The sequence below is a fragment of the Hyaena hyaena genome, unplaced genomic scaffold, assembly GCF_003009895.1.
Source record: "Hyaena hyaena isolate Hyena2069 unplaced genomic scaffold, ASM300989v1 scaffold_287, whole genome shotgun sequence".
In the NCBI taxonomy this organism is placed as follows: domain Eukaryota; kingdom Metazoa; phylum Chordata; class Mammalia; order Carnivora; family Hyaenidae; genus Hyaena; species Hyaena hyaena.
The window spans coordinates 1,136,052-1,161,707 of record NW_024080919.1 but is presented as its reverse complement, the minus strand read 5'-3'; the positions used below and the strand labels follow the sequence as shown (position 1 = coordinate 1,161,707).

Sequence of the window (25,656 nt, the reverse complement as noted above, 5' to 3'; positions counted from 1 at the left end):
CCCACGAACCGCGAGATCATGACCCGAGCGAAAGTCGGACGCTTAACCAACTATGCCACCCGGGCGCCCCATACTTTTAATGGTAAAAGTCGGAACAGGTCTCAACACAGTGAATTCTTCAGAACTGACCACCATTAAATAGTAGTAAAAAAAATGATATTTCTTAGTGTTTTACATACCTTACTATTCCTTATTTAAGCAGGCAGAACTCCTACCAATTAGAACTCTATTGGGGTGTTTATTAACCTTGTTTTCATTCTGTTCCCCTAAGGATCCTTCTTTTTTCGTTGTTTTTTTTTTTTTATTGTTTCTAAGGATCCTTTTAAGACATTATATTCCTAAACTGCCTCTTTCATTACATTTGAATACTACAGATATACTATTTATCTATGAACTGCAGTATATCGGAGTTTTACTCATTAAAAGTTTTTTTTTTTTTACCCTCTACATCTCCCCAAAAACAAATTCACCCCCCTTGAGAGCAATATGTGGCTCCACGGAGTATGCATGTTCTGTTGCTTAAGGGAAAGATACATAAATCAAAACCTCTATTATCTACCCAGCTTTGAGCTGGAACTTTACATAGTTTCATTTTCTCATCACAACTAAGTCCCATTTTACAGAAATAGAAACAAGCTCAGTTTAAGCAATTCTCCCAAGATCAAACAGCTAAGAAGTGGCAGAGTCAGGATTTGAATCCTGTGTATCATTCCAAAGCTTAAACCTTCCCTTTCCACTGATATTAAACCTCTACCGGAGGTCAGATTGTGTTACTACAAATCTCACAGATCTGCAGTCTTTTCTTACAGAAAGCCATGGCATCAACAACTGGTTAGGAGGAAAAAGTAGGCAAATTATTTCCTTTGGCGTGCAGACACTTCCACTTGTTGGCAAGGAACCAAAAAAATGGTATTAGAGATCAGGAAACAGGGACTGTACACTCTGCAGAAGGGCCCCGTCAGCATCGTACGGCTCTCCACTGCGTCTGTCTCCATCAATTCTACAACTGGCCTGGTTCAGGCCTGTCTCCTGTCCGAATTACTGCCACCACCTCCTAACTGGTTTTCCCTCCTATCTTGTTCTTAAATCCCGCCTCCATACTACCTTCAGAGCTGCACTTTTAACGGTTCCCCAAAAACCATAAGGTAAATTCCAAGTTCCTTTTTCACGGCAGATACGAATAACCCTTGTATTCTCTCCTATCGCACATCTCACATCATGCCCTAACTTGAGTTTTACAAACCACCACCACCAAAATGCCCTGGTTCCCAATGGCCAATAATTGCTACATATTCTTTAAAACTCCATTTAGGTGTCACTTTCTCTAGCATTCTTCAGAGGAGCGGATAGGTAGGGACCTTCCTTGCTACTCCTATGCATACGAACACCACAGCCCTAATCACACTACAGGGTAATTTAGCGTACTTTTCTGTTTCCCCTTGTAGACTAGCCTTTCAAAGTCAGGAAAAGGTCACTGGTCTATTTGACTTTCTATTTCCAGGGCCTGGCACAGTGCGAGGTAGACAGGATCACTCTTAACATTCGTTGAATGAATATATATGAATGAACAGTATAAATGAGGTTTTTCCTTTTAACAGCGCCTCAAACAATTTCAGAAAAACTTAACTGAAACAGCACAATGATAACTGTTCTTTGGTGTTAATACCGATAAAATAGAACTAATGGAACCATCTATACCTCTTCATGAATCTAATAAAAAAAATCACAGCAAAAACAAAGGGAAAGACTTTTAGGTACAAATTTCCAGTTATCAAATAAATAAGCAATGGGAATGTAAAGTACAGCATGGGGACTATAGTTAATACCGTATTGTCTATTTGAAAGTTACTAAAAGAGTATATCTTACAAAAAGAGAATGAATTATTTTTCTACCGTTTCATTAGAAAGCAAACTCTTAAGTTTTTTTTAAACGTTTATTATTGAGACAGAGAGAAACACAGCATGAGTGTGGGAGGGTCAGAGAGAGAGAGGGAGACACAGAATTCGAAGCAGGCTCCAGGCTCTGTCAGCACAAAGCCCGACATGGGGCTTGAACCCACGAACTGTGAGATCATGACCTGGGCCGAAGTCGGACGCTCAACCGACTGAGCCACCCAGGTGCCCCAGCAAACTCTTAAGAGCATAGTAATAGCTTGGTGGGGCGCCTGGGTGGCTTAGTCGGTTAAGCGTCCGACTTTCGCTTAGGTCATGATCTCGCGGTTCGTGGGTTCGAGCCCCGCGTCGGGCTCTGTGCTGACTGCCGGCTCAGAGCCTGGGGCCTGTTTCAATCTGTGACTCCCTCTCTCTCTGACCCTCCCCTGCTCACGCTGTCTCTGTCTCTCTCTCCTAGAAATAAATAAAAAACATTAAAAAAAAAATTAAAAAAAAAAAAAAGAGCATAGTAATAGCTTGGTAAAACACTAAGCAAATATTATACTAATTCATATTCTTATTAGTACTCAATTAATTTTTACTTTATTAAAATTATTTAAATTAATTCATTTATTTAGAGAGAGAAAGTGCACACAAGCGAAGGAGTGGCAGAGAGAGAGGGAGAGAGAGAATCCCAAGCAGGCTCCGTGCTGTTAGCAGAGCTCAATGTGGGGCTCGAACTCACGAACTGTGAGATCATGACGTAGCTGAAGTCTGAAGAGCAAGATGCTTAACCCACTGAGCCACCCAGGTGCCCCAATTTTACTTTATAATTCACTTGTTTCTCCACAGTAAACAGTAAAATATTCATATTCAACATATAATCTGTATGTATAAATGTAGAAAAAAGTTTATACCACCATCATCAATAATCTCTGTCCAAACATTGTCTTCCTCAAATCCTTCCTCCTAAAAATCTTCAGTTCTCCTATCTAAACCATTACATACAGCAATGGTATTATGGATGTGTTTTCTTTTGGTTTATCTGATTTTTTTCCTCTTTAAGAAGCAATCTTTAATTTTTAAAAATTATGTTAAAGTGAAACATTTTTAAATTCTTAAGTTTTCAAACTTTTGCTACTAATAAAATCATGGGGTTAAATGTGGGCTTAAAAGCTCATCATTCCAATCTTCTTTTTATTGGGGGGGAGGGGCAGAGAGAGAGAACCCCACGCAGGCTCCACACTAAGGGATGTGGGGCTCAATCCTACAACTCTGGGATCATGACCTGAGCTGAAATAAAGCATCGGATGCTCAACAGACTGAGCCACCCAGGCACCCCCATCATTCTAATTTTCTAATTAGATTTTTAAAAAGGCAATTTTAAAAATTCTGCTTTCCAATTTATGAAGTGAGTAAATTTTAAAATCTAACACCTATATGAAATTTCTTTATGTGTTTTTACTGAAGTATAATTGACATACAATGTTACATTAGTTTTAGGTATACAACAGAGTGATTTGGAAACTTTATACATCATGCTACATTCACAAGTGTAGCTACCATCCGTCACCACACACATTTATAATACCACTGACTATAGTCCCTACGCTTTAACTTTCATCCCCGTGACGTTTTCATTCTGCAGCTAGAAGCCTGTACCTCCCAAGCCCTTCACCCATTTTGCCCGCCCTCCCACCCCCATAACCATCAGCTGGTTTTCTGTATTTATGGGTCTGTTTTGGCTTTTTTGTTTGTTTTTTAGATTCTACATATAAATAAAATCATATGGTATTTGTCTTACTCTGTCTTATTTTACTTAACATAATACCCTCTAAGTCCATCCATATTGTGGCAAATGGCAAGATCTCATACTTTTTTTTATGGCTGAGTAATGAAAACGAAATACATTTTTAAAGACCCCCCCCTTTTATATTTTTAAAGATGCTCAAAGATACCAAACATTAACTCTGAACTCAAGCATCTATGACCATAAAAATAAACTGGCCAAAATGTAACTTTGAACCAGGAGCATGGGGCCGCTTCTCCTAGAAACACTGCTGGCGGCCCTCAGCTGAGGAGCTGTTGCCGTCTCTCCACTCCTCCTGCAGACCCTCCCATCTAAAAATATGTCCACTTCATCAAGTCAAAACCATTTCTAAGAAAGGCATGCCCGTTCTTCTCCTTTACTGAGTCCCTGAAGTATATCCAGACCATACAACTTTTAGCATCATCATTAGCATTAAACTATGTATTTAGCGCGCACACACACACACACACACACACACACACACAGTCTGATTTTCTCTGGGGAGTAAAAATGTTAACGACAACTATCATATTTTATCTCATTTTATTTTTAAAAAATTTTTACTGTTTTATTTATTTCTGAGAGAGAGAGAGAGAAACAGCGTGAGCAGGGGAGGGTCAGAGAGAGAGGGAGACACAGGATCTGAAACAGGCTCCAGGCTCTGAGCTAACAGTCAGCACAGAGCTTGACGCGGGGCTCGAACCCACTAACGGTGAGATCATGACCTGAGCCGAAGTCAGATGTCCAACCGACTGAGCCACCCAGGCTCCCCATATTTTACTTTATATACACTTGAATTCTTTGAATTTTTAAAAATAATATCTTGTAATTGAAAAATATGAAGGAAAAAATATCAACGTAGCTAAGCACAGAAAGGCACAGAATCAATGTTTAACTTAATCTTCCAAGTATGATAGTATAAATTCATGTATCGGCTACTATCTTTGCCTTTGAGGAGTTTATAATAAATACAGTGGCGTAAGCAAATGAATAAATAAACGAACAAATAATATAATGGGAACTTGTAATACGTACTATAAGAGAAATGAACAGGGTACCGTGGTAGAGGGGACCTACATAGAGTGGTTAGCAAAGGTCTCTCAAACCCTTAGAATAAAATAAGGTGGTCAGGAGAAAGCCTCTCTAAGGTGGTATTTAAGCCTAAAGGAAAGGCTTTTAAGGTATTTAAGCCTAAAGGAGCCAACGATTCAAACAGCATTAAGGCTTGATGGACTATTTTCTAAACTAACATAGCAGCTTAGTTCACATCTGCTAATTCACAAGGTAATTTCTGCATTTTGAAATTTGCACTTTTCTAAATAAGCCTGTCATTTTCCATTTTCCAGCCGTCTCCAAACTAGACATCAGTAGTTCTCCAGCACCCTTTACATAAGGTTGTGTGTATGTATAACTATCCCCAAATTGACATTTTTACCAACACATCAGTTTTTATTAAGAATATCCTCTACAAACTAGATGGAGATGCAAAAAACAAAACAAAACCCCCCAAGAAAACAACAAACAACAAAAAACCAACAAACAACAACAACAAAATATGATTTCTGATTATAATGACCAGATATTTGGTGCCATACCTTCCCAGGGACAAAGAAGTTTCTGAACCCCCAGAGCAGAGGCCACAAGTGCCTAAAACAGTGGCCTAATATAGTTTTGCAATATATGTCATTACATAGATAAATCACGCACCCTAATCTGAATGTGTAGGATTTTTGGAGAAATAGATAAAATGTAAGTATATGTTATGTCATACTAATGTTTTTTGAATAAATAAAACTCCAATCTGAAATAAAAAAAAAAAAGAATATCCTCTACATAATTCAAAAACAGTTATAAGAAAATCAGAGGTAAAAAACCTAATGTTTAATAGAGAGACTAATACAGGCCACGCACTCAGTACACTAAAGCAGAAAGTCTCTCAAGTGCTACACTATGAAATTAGCAAAACATTCTTTTTATGCTCAAATTTTGTGTTGGGAATAGAAGATTTAAAGAGATTCGTGGGTTGAGAAGGGCAGCAACATAAATGCTGGACGTAAAGAGGAAAGGGATCATAATAAGACACTACCTTACTGAACTCATTGCAGTCAACAGTTTGAGAAACCTCAGGTTGAGAAGCCTCAAACTAAACTCGAAAAGTGATCAACTGTAAACCAGAACTACATTTTAGTAATTTTCATTATAAAATATATTATCAGGCTAACCAGACTTTTATAGTACTGATCATAATCTCCCCCTTGCCAATTTATTTATCTACAAAGGAGAACACAGCCTTCTCAGTTAAGGCTACAGGTACACTCTCACCTGTACATCAATACTTGGGAAGTTAAATGAATGATCAGAATACTTGATGAATACAGAATCCCTGAAGGGATACGGTTCTTTCAGCCAGGCCATGGCGAGGACCAATCAAATATTCCAGCCCCTAGAGACTACCTTTCTAGTTACCAGAATTTTCGTGAACCCCAGATGATGTATCTTTTCCCTTTGTACAGTAGTGTATAAACAGTGCCAAATTCTGCTTTTCAATTCTTTTTCAATGTTCAATGCTGACCATCCATTCCATTTCTGCTGACACAGCCTTTCTTTAGACACGTTAATGTCATCTATTTAATCCAATCAAAAACATTCAAAGTACCTACAACCTGCTGGGCACTATACTAGGTACCGGGCATCCAAGGTCAGATAAGAAATGAGCCACATCCTCAAGAGTTCATCTTCGACTGAAGAAGACCTTTTCTTTCCTGTTTTTGACCTGGGAGACTGCCAGTTTTTAAAGCACCTTCTGCATATATCTAATTTTATCCACTCTTTGCTGATGTTACTTGATTTTCACAGTTCTAGGAGTATTTTGCCATTGCCCTGTGTAGCAACCAGAGGGCATTTTGTAAAGAGGCAACTGAAGTATTGGGAAGTTAAGCAGCTGGCCTGAATCACTAAGTTAATAAGTAGTGGAGCCGCGATTCAAATTCTAGGTCTTTCTGACTCCAAAGATTCTTTCCTCTATTTCATGCAGTCTCTAAGAAACTAAAAACTCTAAGAGGTAGAAATACTCAAAATGCCTAGTACATTTCTTGACACATCCCCCGATCTGATGGCTATTTCTGTCAAAATAAAATCAACAATATCAATATCAAGTTACTAATGTGTACAGGACTTTTAGACCTCCTATTAACTTCTGGGCCCCCCAATTTAACAAGCCAGGAATAATCTTCATTTCGGTAGGTCAAGGCCCAATTCACTGATATTTAGTACTCTTAGAAAAGAGAATCAAAACCCAGATCACTTTTCTAGTTAAAAGCTCTAATCTCAGCAAAAATAAGGCTCTTCTGATATGTAATATAAATTTTAACTCTACTTTAAGCCTTAGTAAAGCATATTAATGGTGATTTAAAAACAAAGGTTAAGCAAATAAAAATAATGTAAAAAGGGCACCCCTGGGTCATATCCCAAATCATCTTAAGCTTTAGATTACATATCTGGTTGGTATTTTTAATTTATGCTGAATTATTAAAAAGAAATGCTTCTTAAGCAATCTATTAACATCCACCTCTGTTTCTTATATTTCTCATGAGTTATAATAGTTTAATACATTTGAAAGCAAAGAGTCACTGAGCAAGGAAATTACTAAAACACAAATCCTAATGTACAAATAAAAATGTGAAGAACCAGGAAAGGAAGAAGAGGAAATGGAGGACAGAGACTATTAGGTGGGAGTGCAGTGAGAATATAAACAGCAGAAACTGCAATTCATCAAACAGGAAGTCCTGAAATCACATGACATGCAGGAAAAGAAAATTTAAAAATAAATGAAAAGGGACAAAGTGAGCAGGCTCAATACAGCCCTGGGGGGAAAATATTTTTAAAGACTTTAAATAGACAAATTATAAGGCTATTAAAAATATTATAAGAATAAGTTATATTCAAAAAACCTGGTGATCGTTAAGGGACTATTTTCACTTTCTTGGTTATGTTATCCTAATATTTACTTAATGGAAAAGCATGCTAACATCCATCTACTTAGGATGAAGAAAATCATCTCTTCCTAAATACATATATGTGTATATATATATCATATATATATATATATAAAATCAGATAGTTTTTATGATGATCAGAGATTGTTTTTCATGAAGACAACAGAAAAATATTCACAGTTAAGAAATACCATCTGAGTTAAAATGATCTTACCCATTAACGTTGCTAAAAGACACAAGGAGTACATTTCTTTGTCAGCTTGCTCCTGAAGTTCCTTAGATAGTTTACCAGTAACAGCAATCTCTTCTTGTTTCACAGTGTGGGCAGAGTGTGCTGCAGCAGACTGACCACCTTCCGCTTTACTTTTTAGAATCTCTATTGTAATTCTGTCACCATGCTGTAAAGGAACTGGCTCCTTTTCCATTCCAGCCTGGGGTGGCATTAACTCTTTAGGAGGAAAGCCATATCGAATACACTGTAAATATGGAGGAATGTTAAATTCTCTGGCTATGCTTTCCTGAAGTTCAAAAAAGGTTGTTGAAGACTTCAGTGTAACCATGGACTGTCGTCCATCATTAGTTGTTATTCGGATCTTCTTCTCCTTTGAAGTGGTGGGTGAATAGGGAGCCTTGGTAGGGGTAGCCGGTGCAGAGGACGGACCATCACGAATGGTACTAGGAGAAACGGTCCTGGGCTGCCCTTTTTGTTCTTGTTTTAACTTCTCTGTTTTCCTTTTCTGCATTACAGCAGCCTGTTCCGTAATATTCTGTTGAATAGTTCTTTCAGTTTTACTCATGTTTAACTCCTCCTTGTGCAAAGTTTTTGTTTTCTGTCCGGTAAGAATAATTTTAGTTGGGAGCTGAGACTCTGCCTCTTGTCCTTGTACATCTGCAACTCTTTGGGCATGAGCACCATCTATATTTACAGGAGTATAATCGTCAGGATTCTTTTTGGCAGTCTGATGCAATATAGTATGGACAACTTTCTGAACGAGGATTTCACTCCCAAATTCACCCGGAAAGTGCTTGGTGACAAGTTTCATTGCAACATCATAAACATTACTATTCAAGGATGAATCACTTTCATACTGGAACCAATATACCGTTTCTCTGACGACTCTTCCACCCCATTCCAAAGTAATAGGAAAAGCTTCTGGTAGATTGTCATACTCTTTACCATCCCAAAAATGTTTGAATCCACAGCCACACTTGCCACCAGTGGACCTAGAATTAGTTCTGTCCCCATCCAAATACACAATAGACCCATCTCCTCTGACCCTTCGCACAGATGTGCCATGGCACCAGTTGCAAGCTGTCAGGTTACTCAAGCCATAGTCTGGTACCAGAACATCTTTCACCGAATCATATGAGCAAACTAAATTGTTCAAGGGAAAGCTATAATTTTTGTCAGGCCTCAGCTGTCCGTGAGTACTTTTTGCCAGGTTATACAGTTTCCCTCCCGGAGCCAACCACTCTGGAGGAACATGAAGTTCAGAAAGGGCACCACAGAGCAAACATTTGTGAAGGCGATTATCCATGACTGCTTTTTTAGCAGCTGCTGTAACTTCTTCAGGCTGAACTCCTATCACCCCAGTCCTCCTGTAGAAATACTGATGGACATCGGCCACCAAACTAGGATGGATACCGTGTTTGTCCATAAAGACTTCTTCCATAGCAGCCACGAGCCTAAGTAAGTATTTATCCTGCAAACTTCTGTCTCCTCCAATAACACAACCACCATCCTCCTCAAGTTTAATGTACTTTTTAATAAGGTCCTGAGGCACCCCCCATGCTTTGGGCAGCAAATTCATAGGCAATTTGGGCAGAGCAGCCCCTTTTATGCCTACCAAGGGGATATAATGGTTTCTACCAGAGCTACTCCATGCAATACAGATTGGTTTGTTCAAATGACCGTCTCTCCCTGTGCACTTCTCCGCAGGGATGAGCCCAGGCAGAAAGGTGGCTGAGTAATCACCAGAGCTTCTCATGCCACTGAGAGAATCTAGCAGAATGATAGGGCGGTGTAACACATTGGCGAGGCCAAATATGTGGATGTTCCTCAGGCCCAAGGGCACACCCTCAGGTGGTACGAACAGAGGGTCACACTCGTTGATAATGTCCTCCCATTCGGCGGCATCGATGAAGTCGTGGAACAGGGCCTGATACTGGGCCAGGTGCTGCTGAAAGTGCTGTTTGAGGTTCTCCCTCAAGGCATGCCAGAAGAGCTCGCGGCCGACGAGGGCGCGGGACACGGCGTGCACCAGGCAGTGTCCGTCGCCGTCCACATGGACTGGGATGAGGCACTCCTGGCTCTTATTGGCCCGCTTGATGTCCTCAAGAGTGTCGTGCAGGTACAAGAGGCTCCCGGAGCGGTCCTTGCCATAGCCCACCGTGTTGACGTGCTCCGGCTCGATGAGGAAGGCGCGGTCGCCCAGCAGGGCGCAGTCGAACAGCTCGCCCTGGTTCATGTCCCGGAGCAGCTTCGCCCTGCCCGTCTGCTTATCCATGCCGTAGCGCGCTAATATGGGCGACAGCAGTTTGCAGTGGTAGTTGGAAAGGCCCATCACCTTCACCAGCTCCGTGTTCTTCTTGGGCGCGCCTGTCACGCCGAGCAGCGCGTTCCGCAGCAGGTTGTGAAGCACCACGTCCGGGTCGGTCACCTCCTCCACCCCCAGCAGCTGCCGCTGCTCGTGCCGCTGCCCGCACTCGGTGCACTCGATGCTGACGGAGCCGGACGCCGGGAAGAAGAGGCGCGCCTGGCACTTGGGGTCCGGGCAGCTCCCAGAGAGGATCCGCCGGTCTCTCCGCTTCGAGAGCCCCCCCGGAGGGGCCGCGGCCGCCAGGGACGGCGGGGTCGGCGGGGCCTCCGGGGGAGGCGGCGGCGGCGGCGGCGGCGGCGGCGGCGGCGGCGGCGGCTGAGACATGCCTCTCGGCTCTGGCGTCTCGCTCCGCGTCCCGAGCGACCCTCAAGGGCTCATAGCCCAGACGCCCACCGGCCCGACTCCGCGCAGTCCAGGCCCAGGACGAATCACTTTCCTTTCCCCACCAGCTCCTCCTCCTCCCAGGCGGAGGCGGAAGCGCCAGACGTCGTTTCTCTTCTGACTTCTCCACCGCCGTAGCCGTTGCCCCGAACGTAACGGCCACCACCCTACCCAGCACTCACACTCACTCACTCTCGCTCACTCTCTCCCTCAGACACACGGACATACACGCCCTCACTGAGAGTGCGCAGGCGCAGCCGCCGCTCTGCCCTCTGGGAATTAGAGTCTTGCAGCCTCCCTCCCGGCCACTGGATGCTGGGATCTTGGATCCACAAAGAACTACAATACCGTGAGGCCCTGCGGCTCAGCCCCCCGCGGAGAGGAGGAAGAGGAAGGCAGGAGGAAGGGGGGCAGAAAGGAAGCGAGTCGCGCGTGGTGCCTGCCGGGACTTGTAGTTTTAACTGGACCTTCTCCGTCGTCTTCCCCACTCTGGGACGCGAGCAACAGTGAAGGAGAGACCACGTTTCCTAGGATGCCCTGCGGCGCGTTCAGCCTCACTTCCCCTTAGGCGGAGAGAAGGCTGCAGGGAAGCTCGGTGAAAACAGGATTAAAGGGAGTGGGTGTCGGAAGCGGAGGGGCTGAAGTTCCCGACTCGTAGGAGGGGAGGGCGCTTGACGGGCTCTCAGTGGAGAAGGTACAGTACGTCCGTGTCCAGCGGTGTGGCGGGCTGGGAAGGTGACGGAACGGCCTGCGCCGGGCCGGAGGTCGGAAGAGGAAGGGGGGAGAGCAAAGACCTGGTTCTCGGAGGGTCTCCCGGGCCCTTTGTCCTGCCCGTCTTCTGTCTCCTCGCTCCTGCCGCTGCTCCGAGCCCTGAGGCGCCTGAGCGCCTTCTCCGCCGTGTGCCTCTGGTGTGCCGCGGGTCACGGAGGCGCCATTTGCGTCCTGTACGTCCCGGCGGTTTACGGTACAAATAGCAGTACTTTGGATGCGTGTAGAGTCGTTTATACACGCAGAGCCTTGTCACTAGACATAATTTGCTACTGACGAGCCGCTTCTCAAGAATAAGAACAGCTATCACTTACTAAGTTCTTACTGTATCTCTGCCGCAGCCTTTACATAACACGGCGTCATCTGCCTTTCATCAAAACCTTGTTAGAAAACATGCCCCGAAGGAAATGACGTCCTTCGGTTCACACAGCCGGTAAGCGACGGTTCGGCGTTCAGATCCAGATACGTACCCGTATTGCAGACACACACATAGGCAGGAAAGGCTAGGCCAGTATTATATAAAATAATAACCAGCTTCCGGTTACTACTGCTTCACAGTTTACGTAAGATGTTCACATATATCATTTCGTTCTCACACCCGTCCCGTGATACGATACCAGGTATTGTTGACTCCATTTACAGTTATGGAAACAGACTAGGAATTAAGTGACTTGTCCAAGGTCAAACCACCAGTGCATCTCAGACCCAGAGAGTGCTTTTTACGCTGCTTTCTACAGAAGAAGAGAGCTGTTAGGCTCAGACCTCGTGTTAGGCCTCTGGGTCTCTTCGAGACTCAAGGAGTGATCGAGGCGTCTCGCCCTAAGGAGGCAGCACAGCTTTGTTTCATTGTGTGCTTGGAAGTTGCCTCTTCATACACAACGCATTGATATGTTAATTGAAAGTTAGTATCTTAATTATTAGTGTACAGTCAGCCCCTTTCACTTATTCTGGAAATTCTTGCCTTCTGAAACCTTAGATAAGTGAACTATCTCGAAGTTTCTGAAACATTTGGCACAAAATAGAAACATCAGTGCAGTACATGAGGACTTTTGAGTCTTGGGTAGCTGCCAAGGGAATTGTTTACCTTATTAGGGTTTTTGTGTAAATAGAATTTGATGCTTTGAAATGAAGCATCTGTAAGACATTCCTAAAGCGTATTAGTACTGACTTTCACCCTAATTATTGTCTACAGCTTTCTTCAAAAGAAATGACATGTTTGAAAGAGAAATTCTTGGGGCACCTGGGTGGCTCAGTCCGACTTCGGCCCAGATCATGACCTCCCGGTTCGTGGGTTCGAGCCCCGCGGCAGGCTCTGTGCTGACAGCTCAGAGCCTGGAGCCTGCTTCAGATTCTGTGTCTCCCTCACTCTCTACCCCAACCCCACTTGTGTTCTGTCTCTCTTTTTGTCTCTCAAAAATGAATAAACATTAAAAAAAGTTTTTTGAAAGAGAAATTCTTTAAATGTTCTTTTCTTACCCAATTCTTCCTGGCCCACCCACAAATGATGCTACCGTCATACAAGATAGGTAATGTTACTTATCGTGACGGGGATAATTTTCAGTACGGTTTTTCTTAATTCATGCAGGAAAAGTTGTTTATGTCTATTCTGGCAGTAGTTTGGTGGTAACTACATTACATAGTGTTGGAACTGGTTTTTAATTGTGTATTTTTAAGTTGAGAAATTGAATATGCCCAGTAAGTGGAAATTATTAACTACTGTTACTGAGAAGTTACACCTGCAGTGGAATTTTATTTTCCTCATACAGAATCCAAAAAATTGAATTATGAAAGCCTCAGAACACATGAGAAATGACAGCAGTGTGCACACTGGCATGCACGTTTATGTTTTGGTATCACCAAGCTAAATTTTCCTTACTGATAAAACATATGAACAATGAAATAGATTTTTTTAAATTGCATCTGAATGTCATTCTAAATCACACTTGACAAAATAACCACTTCCCACCTTACTTAAAAAATGGGTAGCCTTTCGCTGGTTTATCCAGCAAAATCCATTTGACTGATCCAATTGTTCATTTCCCTGTGTGGAACTTTCATTAGTTAGAAATATTCTTCCAAAACTAAATCTGACATTTAAAGCCATTTGTTAACTATAGTTCTAGTTTTCAGAATGATACTTTTAAAAGGAAAAAAATAAAATGCCTTGATAGGAGGGAAAGGAGTTTTCAATCAATTCTAGAATTAAATTGGGTCATTTAACCTGCAAGTCACTTACTTAATGAGTCTGTAGATGCGAAGTTCAGAAAGTAAGAAGGCTAACAAAGGAGCAGTGTATTAACCATGACAAGTTCAATATGTGAATTATTTTTTACAGGCATTTAGAAGGCATGGGTACCTGTAAAGTAAGAAAATTTTGTTAGGATAAAATATGACAAGCTGTTTCTTAATTGGCCTTAGGAGTGCAGAAAGCTTCTGACTTGCTTATGTGAGATACACATGCGTCCTTCCTCTTCTTCCCCAAATCCATGATCGTAATTGCCTAATAACTTTTACAAGATCTTTATGAGATTTCTAATAGTTCTTTTTTTTTTTTTAATGTTTGTTTATTCTTGAGAGAGAATGCCAGCAAGTGAGGGGCAGAAGGAGATGGACACAGAATCTGAAGCTGGCACTGCACTGACAGCAGACAGCCTGATGCAGGGGCTTGGACTCACCAACTGTGAGATCATGACCTGAGCCAAAGTCAGATGTTTAACCGATTAAGCCACCCAGGCACCTCACTAATAGTTCTTGTTCTCATCTCAATATTCCCTATGGGGAAATGAGCTTAGCCCGTAATGTTAGCTGCGCTGATACCACCATTACCCCAGCATCACTTCTCTCTGAATTGCCAAAATGCAGTTAAAACTGAAACCCTCTTTTCCCCCATACATTTCTAGTATGGCATTTCTAAAATTTCTGTATTGCTTTTTATAAAATGTATACTTATTTTTGAGAAGGAGGGAGAGGTGGAGAGAGAGGAAGACAGGATTCGAAGCAGGCCCTGCAGTGACAACAGAGAACCCAACGCGGGGCTTGAACTCACAAACCATGAGATCATGACCTGAGCCAAAGTCAGATGCTTATCCGACTGAGCCACCCAGGCACCCCTAAAATTCCTGTATTGCTTTTTTTTTTTTTTTTTTTACAAATAGTTTGTCAAGTTGGTTTCCATATAACACCCAGTGCTCATCCCAAGTGCCCCCCTCCGTGCCCATCCCCCCTCCTGTATTGCTTTTAACAAACCCAGTAAAGGTAAAAGCAAGAGGCATCCACTTAACAAGAGAATAACCATCATTGTTTTTCTCTTTTATATTAGAAAAGGAAAGGAATCATAACTTTGGGGATTGTCCTAAGTCAGCCATATACTTTCTCACGTGAAATACACATCCGTACTAAGAGTTGACTATGTTCCCCCTATCTCTACCCCAGGTAATCAGATTTGAGTCACAAGCTTTTGGTGAAGCTGAGGGTGGATATATGAGGGACTTAATTCATGAAGTAGTTATTGTGAGAACTTGAAGGGATGTGGAAGGCCATCCCTGATGTAAAGGAACTCAGTCTGATAGAAGAAATAGGCGAAACTAAACTGTTCATAAATACGGGTAGAAAAAAGTATGTAATCAGTCAAAACAGTATCAGAAAATAAACACCACAAATGCTATGAAAAGTTGAGTAAGGGCTTGTTGTAGAATGAGTGCTTCTCGGAAAAGTATCTTAATCTGTAAAACAGTCCTGTAAGGTAGGTTTAACTCTGGAAGGTTAACATGATCATCATCATTATTACCACCCAGCGAGCAAGTAGCAGAGCTGGGCTTCAAGTCAATCTTCACAGCCTCTTCCATGTTTAGCACTCACTCTTTCCACTACAGCACAGCTACTTAGTGATTTGAGAGAGAATTAGCCACAAGTGAGTGCAAACTGGTGGCCAGTGGCCACACGGTTTACATGTGTTGTTTGGCCAGCAGCAGTTTAACTTTTTTTTTTTTGAACATGAGCCCCTTTGTGCAGTGGCCAGCACTTCACTCTCTAAGGTCATAGGCCAGGCCCCCGTGAGACCTATTCCCCGCCTGCCTCCAGAAAGTATTTGCGTTTCTGTGTCAGGCAGTAACTGGGGACAGTTACTCCTGAAGGGTATTTCAAAGGGTAGAAGGAGGCCTTTGTGAATAAGAGTTGCAGAGAGTATTTGGAGAGGAATGATTAGCAGTATTTCTCATTCCGTAAAGGTGAAAGGTCTAATAGAGTAAGAGGTCATCCCTTAGCACCGTAGTTCTCAAACTGTAGTGATCATCAGAATCGAATATAACAATGGGTTGCTGGGCTCCACTCCAGAATGAGTATATTTGGGATGGAGCCTGAGAATTTGCATTTCTACCAAGCTCTCTGGTACTGCTGATACTGCTGGCCCAAGGACCACACTTGGGAAATTAGTGTTTATCAGATTGTAGAGCACGTCTGGGGAAGCCCAGACTTTGGTGTTGTGTTTCTGTTGTTTTAAGTACAACAGGAATTGACATAGAACATTTAGAAAATAAGCAAAAAAAAAGAAAAGAAAATTAGTCTTATCGGGGGCGCTTGAGTGGCTCAGTCGGTTAAGCATCCGACTTCGGCTCAGGTCATGATCTCACAGTTCATGGGTTTGAGTCCCACGTCGGGCTCTGTGCTGACAGCTCAGAGCCTGGAGCCTGCTTTGGATTCTGTGTCTCCCTCTCTCTCTCCCCCTCCACTGCTCACGCTCTCTCTCTCTCTCAGAAATAAATAAAACATTAAAATTTTTTTTAATTTAAAAAAGTAAAATAAAATTAGTCTTATCAATTAGAGGTTACAGTTATTAACATTTTATTTTTTAAAAAACTTTTTTAATGTTTATTTTTCTTAATATTTTTACATTTATTTCTAGGAGAGAGAGAGACAGCGTGAGCAGGGGAGGGTCAGAGAGAGAGGGAGATACAGACTCTGAAATTGGCTCCAGGCTCTGAGCTGGCAGTCAGCACAGAGCCCGACGCGGGGCTCGAACCCACGAACCGCAAGATCATGGCCTAAGCGAAAGTCGGACGCTTAACCGACTAAGCCACCCAGGCGTCCCAGTTATTAACATTTTAAATGGACTGTTCAATTTCCTTTTTTCTAAAAGTTTTAAGAAACCAAAATTGTATCATTATCATCATCATCATAGTAGCTCTTAAATTAACACTAATTAGGGATCTATTATGTACTAGAGTCTTTACATATATTTACTAAATCCTTATAATATTTTTTGAGCCAGGTACTATTATTATTATACTTATTTTACAGATAAGGACTGAGGCACAGAGAGGTTATTTAATTTGCTCAGTGTTTCCTTGCTAGTAAGTGGTATAATTAGGATTAAAACCCAAGCAATCTGGCTCCAGAGCCTGTATGCTTAATCATTATGCTTACTATACGGAGTCTTCTGTTCTACTGACCATTATGCTATACTATTGTGCGTACTGCTTTTAACCTGAATTGTTTAATCAAATCATGAACAATCTTGATAACATTAACTATTCTTGTCCAATATTTAAAATGAAAGCCTACTTTTTTCTTTTAAAATATTTCAAGCATTTCAAATGTACAGAAAAAATATATAAAAATACTCATGCACCCACTACCAGATTTAACATATGTTAATATTTAAGCATATTTGCTTTGAACCCCCCCCTTTCAAAAAAGAAAAATATGTAGTTTAGTAAGACCATAATTTTGAGATTTAATTTTACATAAAACAAAATTGTGCCTTATGAGTTATAAAAGAAATCACCATTTCCCTTAATAAAAACAGGATATCCTGGAGCGCCTGGGTGGCTCAGTCAGTTAAGTGGCTGACTCTTGGTTTCAGCTCAGGTCACCATCTCACATTCGTGGGTTTGAGCCCCTCATCGGGCTCTGTGCTGATGGCACGGAGCCCAGTTTGGATTCTTTCTCTCCCTTGTCTCTGCCCTACCTCGCGTGCTCTCTCTCTCAAAATAAATAAATGAACTTAAAAAATAGATAAAAATAGGACATCCTTTAAACTTAGTAATGGAGGAGGAATTTCCATGTAATAAACAACTCCGTAATTGCTGTTGCCATTCTCATGCCATCCCAGGGAACACTGCTCCTCCTCCAACACCCTGGCCCATACGTGGGCTTTTTAAATTATTTGGGGATAAAGGTAATAAACACAAATAGTGACATAAAACTAGGTAATGTGACTTGTATGACTTACTCAGTTTTCAGGCTACTCAGCCTACCTTCATGTGGCAAAGGTCATTTTCCACCTGGGTAACACCTGCACATTGCTAACTAGAACTGTCTGCAGTGATGGAAAAGCGCTATGTCTGTCCTGCCCAATATGGCAGCCACTAGGCACACGTAGCCCTTGAAATGTGGTTAGTGCAACTTGCGAACCGAATTGCTTTTTTGGTTTTGAGAGCGAGAGAGTGTGCAAGTGAGAAAGGGACAGAGAAAGAGAAAATCCCAGGAGGGGGAGGGAGAGAGAGAGTGAGAGAGAGATGGGGCTCACCCGAAGCTGGGCTCGGGCTCACCCGAAGCGGGCACGTGCTTCCCGGATGTGGGGCGTGTGCTCCGGAACCACGAGATCATGATCTGAGCCGAAGTCAGATGTGTAACGACTGAGCCGCCCAGGCGCCCGGGAACTGGATAGTTAACCTCATTTAATTTTAATTAAATTTAAGTAGCCACGTGTGGCTGGTGGCTCTCAATTGTCAGCACAGATCTAGGTCCATACAGCTACCAAGTCTTCATTAAAAATAACGACTCTCCAAATCCCAATGAGTTCCTGGCTCTGGCGCAGGGTCAAGGGATGAAGCCTGACTGCAAAAGGGAACAAGGGAGCTTTTTTAGGATGATGGAAATATTCTTTATCTTGATTATGGTGATGAGGACATGGATATATACATTTGTCAAACTCATCTGACTGAATTCTTAAAAAGGGTGCATTTGTGTGTGTAAATCATACCTTAATAAAGTTGCTTTTAAAAAGTAAAAGAAAGAGCTGAGTTCCAGAGTTCCACCTCTGGTCTATCTAAAGCATGCCTTCTGCAATCCCATTTCCCCCTAAGAACCACCAGAGTCATTACTACAGCATTACAGGACCCTTTGGGATCCGGCACCTTGGCTACTTCAGGCATTCATTTCCTTGGCGCAGTGCTTTGCCACACTGACCTCCTGGTTAACCCGCAGATACTCTGACACATGCCTGTCTCCGGGCCTTTGCACTTGCTCTTCTTCTGAATGGAAAACTTTTCCCAGGTATTCATTTCAGGTGTCTGCTCAAATGTCAGCTCCAGCAAGATGCCGTCCCTGCCAAACTTTGTAGACCAGCACCTCTGCCCCTTTCAGTCTCCATTTCTGGATCCTGCTCACTTTCTTTACACTAATCACTATCTGAAATTATATAATCACTTGTCTGTTGTCCTCCTTCGCCATTAGACTGTAAGGCTCTTCATAAGGGCAGGCAGTTTGTTGATTGTTAGATTCCCTGTGCCAGGCACACAGTAGCCTCACTAAATACTGTTGAATGAATGAATGGCTGTCATCCATGGCAGTGTTTCTCAGCCTGAGGTCGAAGTATGCATTTATTGAAAATCCACAAATTCTCTAAAAACTTTTGAAAATTTTTGTTATTTTGATACTAATCTAAAACAAGATTATGACTTCCCAAATGAGCACCTTAAAACATGAAGTTTTGAGTGCCTGCATTCAGGTAGAGTTTAGGATTTTGTTTGTATCAGGTGAAAACCAAAGGACATCACGACAAAATGTGTAGATAAAGATTTCACAGTCATTTTGATAGAGTTGGGTCATCGCATGGGACACAAGAGCCTAGACTTGCCAAACTCAAAAGAACTAGGACTTTACCTGCCAGTGCCATATTCCAGTTAGAAATAGAGATTGCACAAAGCACGCGTGTGTGTGCACACACAAACACACACTTTGGTATATTTGGAACTTAGTAGCTGTACGTGAACTAGTAAATACCCAGTAAGGAATTGTTTTATGGTTTCCAGCAATAATCGGATTAGATACTATTTAATTAAGATGTTGTACTTAAAGTGGGGTGTGCCCGATTGGCTCAGTTGGTGGAGGATGTGACTTTTGATCTCTGGGTCCTGAGTCCATGCCCATGTTGGCTACAGAGCTTCCTTAAAAAGAGAATGTCAAATACTCAAAAATACTGACCCTATCTTATAATGAGTGACTGCTTTACAGTTATCAGATGATACTCAATTAAAATTGACATTCCAGGGGCGCCTGGGTGGCTTAGTCGGTTAAGCATCCGACTTTCGCTCAGGTCATGATCTTGCAGTTCGTGGGTTCGAGCCCTGCGTCGGGCTCTGTGCTGACAGCTCACAGCCTGGAGCTGCTTCACATTCTGTGTCTCCCTCTCTCTCTGACCCTCCCCTGCTCATGCTGTCTCTTTCAGAAATAAATAAAACATTAAAAAAAAATTTTTTTTAATAAAAATAAAAAAATAAAATTGGCATTCCAGGATTTGTAGCACTAGAATTTTTATTGAACTATGTGATCTAATCTTCTCAAACTAGCAGCAGGAAACCTGGAAGGTATTAATGCAGTGTATTTGTGCAAACAGGTTTCATTTGCATCGACATTATTAAAGTAAACATACAGAGACACATTTAATATAGGTCAGAAATTGCATCTTAAGATTTATAAGCCTAACAGTTTACAATTCAAATTAACATTAATCTTAAATGTCTAGACCAAACAACCAATGTGTATGGGGCAGGAGAATGCCCGTCACTGTGTTATATCACTTTCCCTTCTTCCTTTTTTTTTCCCCTTTACTTAGGACTCAAAGGGATTTGGGGAGTAAAAGAAAGTGAAATTCCAGAGTTTACGGAAAGAAGCACTTTATCCTCATCCCAGTAATAATCTTGAGTTTTTGTAGAATGGCCTGATCTCTCTGTCTGAGAAATTCCCTAAACAGTCTAATGCAGTTCCTTTCATGGGTATGACGTAAAGAGTCAGAACAAGCATTACTCGACACATTTGTTTTATATGTATAGTCTCATGGGACACGTGAGTGGGTAAGGGAAGAGCAACGGTACAAGGCAGCACCCTTTCTTAGTCCTTTAGATCATTTACATGAATCCTTGCATAATATTCCAAGATATAAGTGTGTTATAATTATGATGTACAAGAATATAAATCCAAGGCAATCTGCAAGCAGGGGTTTTTATTGAGGTTTTTATTGAGGCGCCAGATATTGAAAATTATGTATGCGTGGACTAAAAGCATCAGCACTAGGTGTCAGCAGATCACAACATCGCAATTTGGTCATTGGTAAAATCGCAATAAATGGACAGTGTGTCTTCATGACACGCCTTGCCTAGCGTTTTCCCACTCATAGGTTACTTTTCAGCTTGGCATTTGCTAAGTGTGCTCCACAAATTCTATGGCTACTAATGGGTATCATGTTGAGGGGAGGGTTCTACAGTGAAGTAAGTTTAGGAAACAATGAGTCAATAAAGTTTTCTTCTTTTTCTGTTGAGGACTTTTCAGAGCCTTTCTATGCTGAGGACACAGAGACTCCAGAGAAAGAGCAGTGATGCCTCCAGAAGGTCTAGGGAGAAGAAGGGCTTAATGGCAGGAGTCTGCTTGCAGCGGAAGATACTAGAATGTATTGCATTTCTCATTTTGCATGTTATTTTGTTCACAGTGTACGTTTTGGGGCAGTCTGGGTGTGTTGATGGGGGTACCGGGTGGTAATGCCCACGCCACGCTTGGCCCTATTATTCATATGTAGCATTTCTGCACTTTGTTTGCCACAACATTTGAATCGGTGTCAGAGGCACACATTTTTAGGAAAAACCGACACCGAGGGATAGTGCCTCTCATCATGCCCTCTCCTTTCATCAGTGTGCTTGAAGAGGAGTTAATGCTCACCATTTTCTCTGGCAGTTTTGGAGGGTTTTTTCCATTTAATGTTTTAATCCAGCTTACATGTATTTTTGCATAGGATGTGAGGGAAAGATTCAACTGATTTTATTTATCTATTTGTTTGGTATTGCAGGATACCAGTTGTCCCAAAACCTTGCATTAAATATGTTTTTGGTTTTGTTTTCAGGTCCAGAACCCTTCCGATCAACTTACCAATAAGCTCAATGTATAACACTGACCAATATGACTGGAGTGGGAACGAGCGAGAGGTATTCCAACTTGCCCCATCCCCACCCTCCCCAAAGGGTGTACTTTGAAAACCATTGGAAAAACTCACCCCCTCATAAAAGGCTTGAAATGCCCCGTCTGTAATATGCTACATTAAAATGTTTACGCATCTCGATTATTTTTCTGCCAGCCTCATACTTTAATTTATGGGAGCCTAGGACCTTTATAATTTAACAAAAGAAGAAATTGAAACATCTTATAAATAACAACATGAGATTTCGGGAGACCCGTAAAATTAGCATATTCCTTTAAAATGTCTATTGTTGCAAGAGTTGACAAAGTCCCTTCAATATATAGTAAAGATTAACTTAGTAAAACTATACAGTGGTTGATAATATGATAATGTGTGTCACAAGTTTACAATGTGGATGTTCTTTGATTCGCTAAATCACTTATAAGATTTAACCCTAAAGAAATGATCAGAAATGTATGGGGAAATTTTGATATTGCTTATTAATAGTATTGAAAATGTTCCAGATTTCTAACAGCGTGAGACAGGTTAAGCGGACCCTGGCACAGCCGTAAGATAGAAGTACTCGTTGGCCAGCACAGTGGTGTTATGAAAAGAGAATTGCCAGGGCACCTCAGTCAGGTGAGGTCTGACTTCAGCTCAGGTCGTGATCTCACAGTTTGTGAGTCTGAGCCCAGCTTCGGGCTCGCTGCTGACACCCTGTCAGTGCAGAGGCTGCTTAGGTTCCTCTGTCCCCCTCTATCTGCTCCTCGCTCCCCGGCGCTCTCCCCAAAATAAATATATATTTAGAAAAAAAGAAAGAAAATTACCTTATTGAGTACTTGTGACGCATCTGGCACTGTACCAGTCACCTTTACTGTATTGTCTTAAGCCTCAGAATACCCCTGGATGACAGGTATCATTCCCATTCATAGAAGAGAAAACATTAGTTCTAACAGCTAGTGAAGTAGTATTGCTGGAATTTAACCCATGTCTGCTCTTGAACCCTTGTTCTTAATCACTGTCCTAATGATATGGGAAAATATTCACTACTTACTGGTAAGCTATTGTTTTAATGTAGTTTAACTGACATTAAAATAAGCAACAAGCAGAAAGCTTCCCCCTGGGGAGCCTGGGTGGCTCAGTTGGTTGGGCGTCTGACTCTTAATTTTGGCTCAAGTCATGATCTCGCGGTTCACGAATTCAAGCCCTGTGCTGGGCTCCGTGCTGACAGCGCGGAGCCTGCTTGGGGTTCTCTCTCCTTTTCTCTCTGCCCCTCCCCCGCTTTCTCTCTGTCTTTCTCAAAATACATAAATAAAAACTTTTTTAAAAACCCACAATAACTTCCTCCTACATAAAATTCGTTTCCAAAGTTACTTATGCTTGGTAATGCTTCCCCCCAAATGAATCTACCTTTACACATTTGGATGTGGGTTTTTTTGTATTTTTTTTTGAAAAATGTTTTAATGTTTTATTTATTTCTGTGAGAGAGAGAGAGGGACAGTGTGAGCAGGGGAGGGTCAGAGAGAGAGGGAGACAAAGAATCTGAAATAGGCTCCAGGCTCTGAGCTGGCTGTCAGCACAGAGCCCGACATGGGGCTCGAACCCACGAACCACGAGATCATGACCTGAGCCAAAATCGGATACTTAACTGACTGAGCCACCCAGGTGTCCCTACACATGTTTTTAAAGTTGATTTTGGAAGTCTTGAATGCCTGGTCTAAGAATTCAAACAGTACCCATGATTATAAAGTTGCTGCACCTTTCACTGTATATTATGTCACTAGATATGATTGTATACACTCATGGAATCTTTTTTATGTTCCCTGTATTCTATCTCTTCTTGCTCTGGTGTCAACTTCTAGAGGAAGCGAGGGGAGGGACCTGTGAAGGTCCGCAGGCTAGCTGTCAACCCAGGAGTCCCCCGTGTGTGTGGTGTAGCGCAGTGGTTAGAAGCACTGGTTCTGGACCTCAACTGGTTAGACGGAGTCCCAGCTTTTAACTGAAAGTGTTTTCATTAAAATGAAAGTGGTCATTGTACCTCATAAGATTGTGATGAGGATTACACTAATTGATGATGTAAAATGCTTAGAACAGTGTCTACAACGTAGTAAATGCAAACCATCAGCTATTGCTATCGTCAGGATGATGATGCTGATGCACATGTGCACAGAGGGGGAAGAGAAGAAAAGTAACTTAAGAGTGTCTACTATGTACCACATGCCTCCATGATCTCTCCATGTGATCCCTCGGATACTTGTATTCCCTTTTTTTTTTAAAGATGAGGAACTTAAAATTCAGAGTGATTAAATATGGAAGGAATAGAATGAATTGTTAGACCCATTTCTAGGACTAAGGACAAGATAGACACTGTACGGTGCTTGATCAGGAGATAGCAACCGCTGAGGAAGGAGATGAGCCACAGGCCCGCAGAGCCACACCGCCCTTCGCGACCGAGGTGCAGTGTTCTAACTTTCAGGACCGAGTGGGTGCCCAACCCAATCTGGTATCAGAAAACTGTGCTTTGGAAATCCACCTGTTTTTACACTGGTTGTATTTTCTGTAAATATTTCTTGTTTTGTTTTCCCTTTGTATGTACTGAAATTATTTCTGAATCTCCAGTCTGTCTCATTGGTACTCTGAAAGGGCAGAAAGGAAAAAGGAATCTTGGGGTGTCTTCTGCCGGAACTTTCAGGGAGAACATGGCAGACACCAGGGGGCCTGGGCTTCAAATGCCGGAAGCCCAGGAGGGAAAAGAAATGCAGGGAAGAAAATCCTCTGGGGAAGAGGCTTCAAGCGTGTTCTCTGCTCTAACCTTAGAAGGTTTTGAACAACGTTGCCTAGAGAATGGCCTTTTACTTACTCATCTGTCCAGCATGACTCATCCCCAAGAGTGTTGAGTAAGTGAAATTTTACAGTATTTACGTTTCTGTGACTTTAATAAGCATGGTGACGTGGAAAAAGCACGGACTTTGGAATAGGGCGGGCCTAAACTTAGTGCTTGTGTAATTTGCGCTAGTTAATGACTTCTCTGGGCTTCCCTTTGCATGAAATAGGAATAATGAAATCTCTTTCACAGAATTGGTATGGAAATTAAATGAGGCAGCAAAAATGAAGGTAAACCCTCTGGCACGCGGAGGCACCCATGCCTTTCCTTTCTCTGTCACGTTGTGGGTTTGGAGTGAGCATTTGGCCCCATCTTGTAGCTTTTTTATACTTTTCTACTATATCCAGGGCTTTGTTTACAGTGAGCATCCTATAAATAGTGACTTGACAACATGGGCAGAAACTGAATGATGGGTCCATACTCTTCGGTGTGTCTTAATGTTTATTAATCTGTTTATCCTGTCACAGAGAAAAAGTGCCAAATGTAGATAAACAGGATGTGGAGCCCGGGCTGCAGACTCAGGCAGCTGGTTCCTGCACAGGCCCCGCAGCTGCAGAGCAGAGTGGGGGCCACGCCCGCGGCCCCTTCTGGGCGCCCAGCCCCCTGGGAGCTCCTGATTTCAGGTCACACAAAGGCAGTCTTCTGTGGGGGAACCACCGACTTGTCTCTTCTGACATCAGGGGTTCCTCTTACAATTTGCTATGCTTGATTTTAATTGTTTTCTTTTTATCGTTTAGTTATTAAATACTTAAAAGGTAAAAAAAGATAATATGGCACACCTGGCCGGCTCAGTCGGTTAAGTGTCTCTTTAATTTTTTAAAAAATGTTTTTAATTTATTTCTGAGAGAGAGAGAGAGAGAGACAGCGTGACCAGGGGAGGGTCAGAGAGAGAGGGAGACACAGAATCTGAAACAGGCTCCAGGCTCTGAGCTGTCAGCACAGAGCCTGACGCGGGGCTCGAACCCACAACCTGTGAGATCATGACCTGAGCCTAACTCTGATGCTTAACCGACTGAGCCACCCAGGAACCCCAAGCGTCTGGCTCTTGATTTAGGCTCAGGTCACTCATGATTTGTGAGTTCAAGCTCTGAGTTGGGCTCTGCGCCAACAGTGTAGAGCCTGCTTGGGATTCTCTCTCTCTCCTTCTCTCTCTGCCCCTTCTCTTTCTCTCTCTCTCT

The 25,656-nt window shown here is 42.3% G+C and overlaps 1 protein-coding gene and 1 long non-coding RNA gene across 5 annotated transcripts in view; one reads left to right on the top strand and one right to left on the bottom strand.

Moving 5' to 3' along the window:
• Positions 1–10,735, bottom strand: part of VCPIP1 (valosin containing protein interacting protein 1) — a 29,491-nt gene extending 18,756 nt beyond the window's left edge. Inside the window, exon 1 of the mRNA XM_039246949.1 lies at positions 7,892–10,735. Coding sequence (XP_039102880.1) covers positions 7,892–10,601 — 2,710 coding nt within the window. The 5' untranslated portion in view covers positions 10,602–10,735. The remainder of the gene's footprint in view (positions 1–7,891) is intronic.
• A 171-nt stretch (positions 10,736–10,906) lies between these two features.
• On the top strand, positions 10,907–21,756 carry LOC120241671. Of its 4 annotated transcripts, none has more exons than XR_005530925.1 (4): positions 10,907–11,253; positions 11,768–11,859; positions 20,966–21,093; positions 21,541–21,756. It is a non-coding gene; the product is annotated as an uncharacterized LOC120241671 (long non-coding RNA). The 4 variants fall into 4 exon arrangements; XR_005530924.1 differs by having other exon boundaries at positions 10,907–11,352; XR_005530923.1 differs by lacking the exon at positions 11,768–11,859.
• The last annotated feature ends 3,900 nt before the right edge of the window (positions 21,757–25,656 follow it).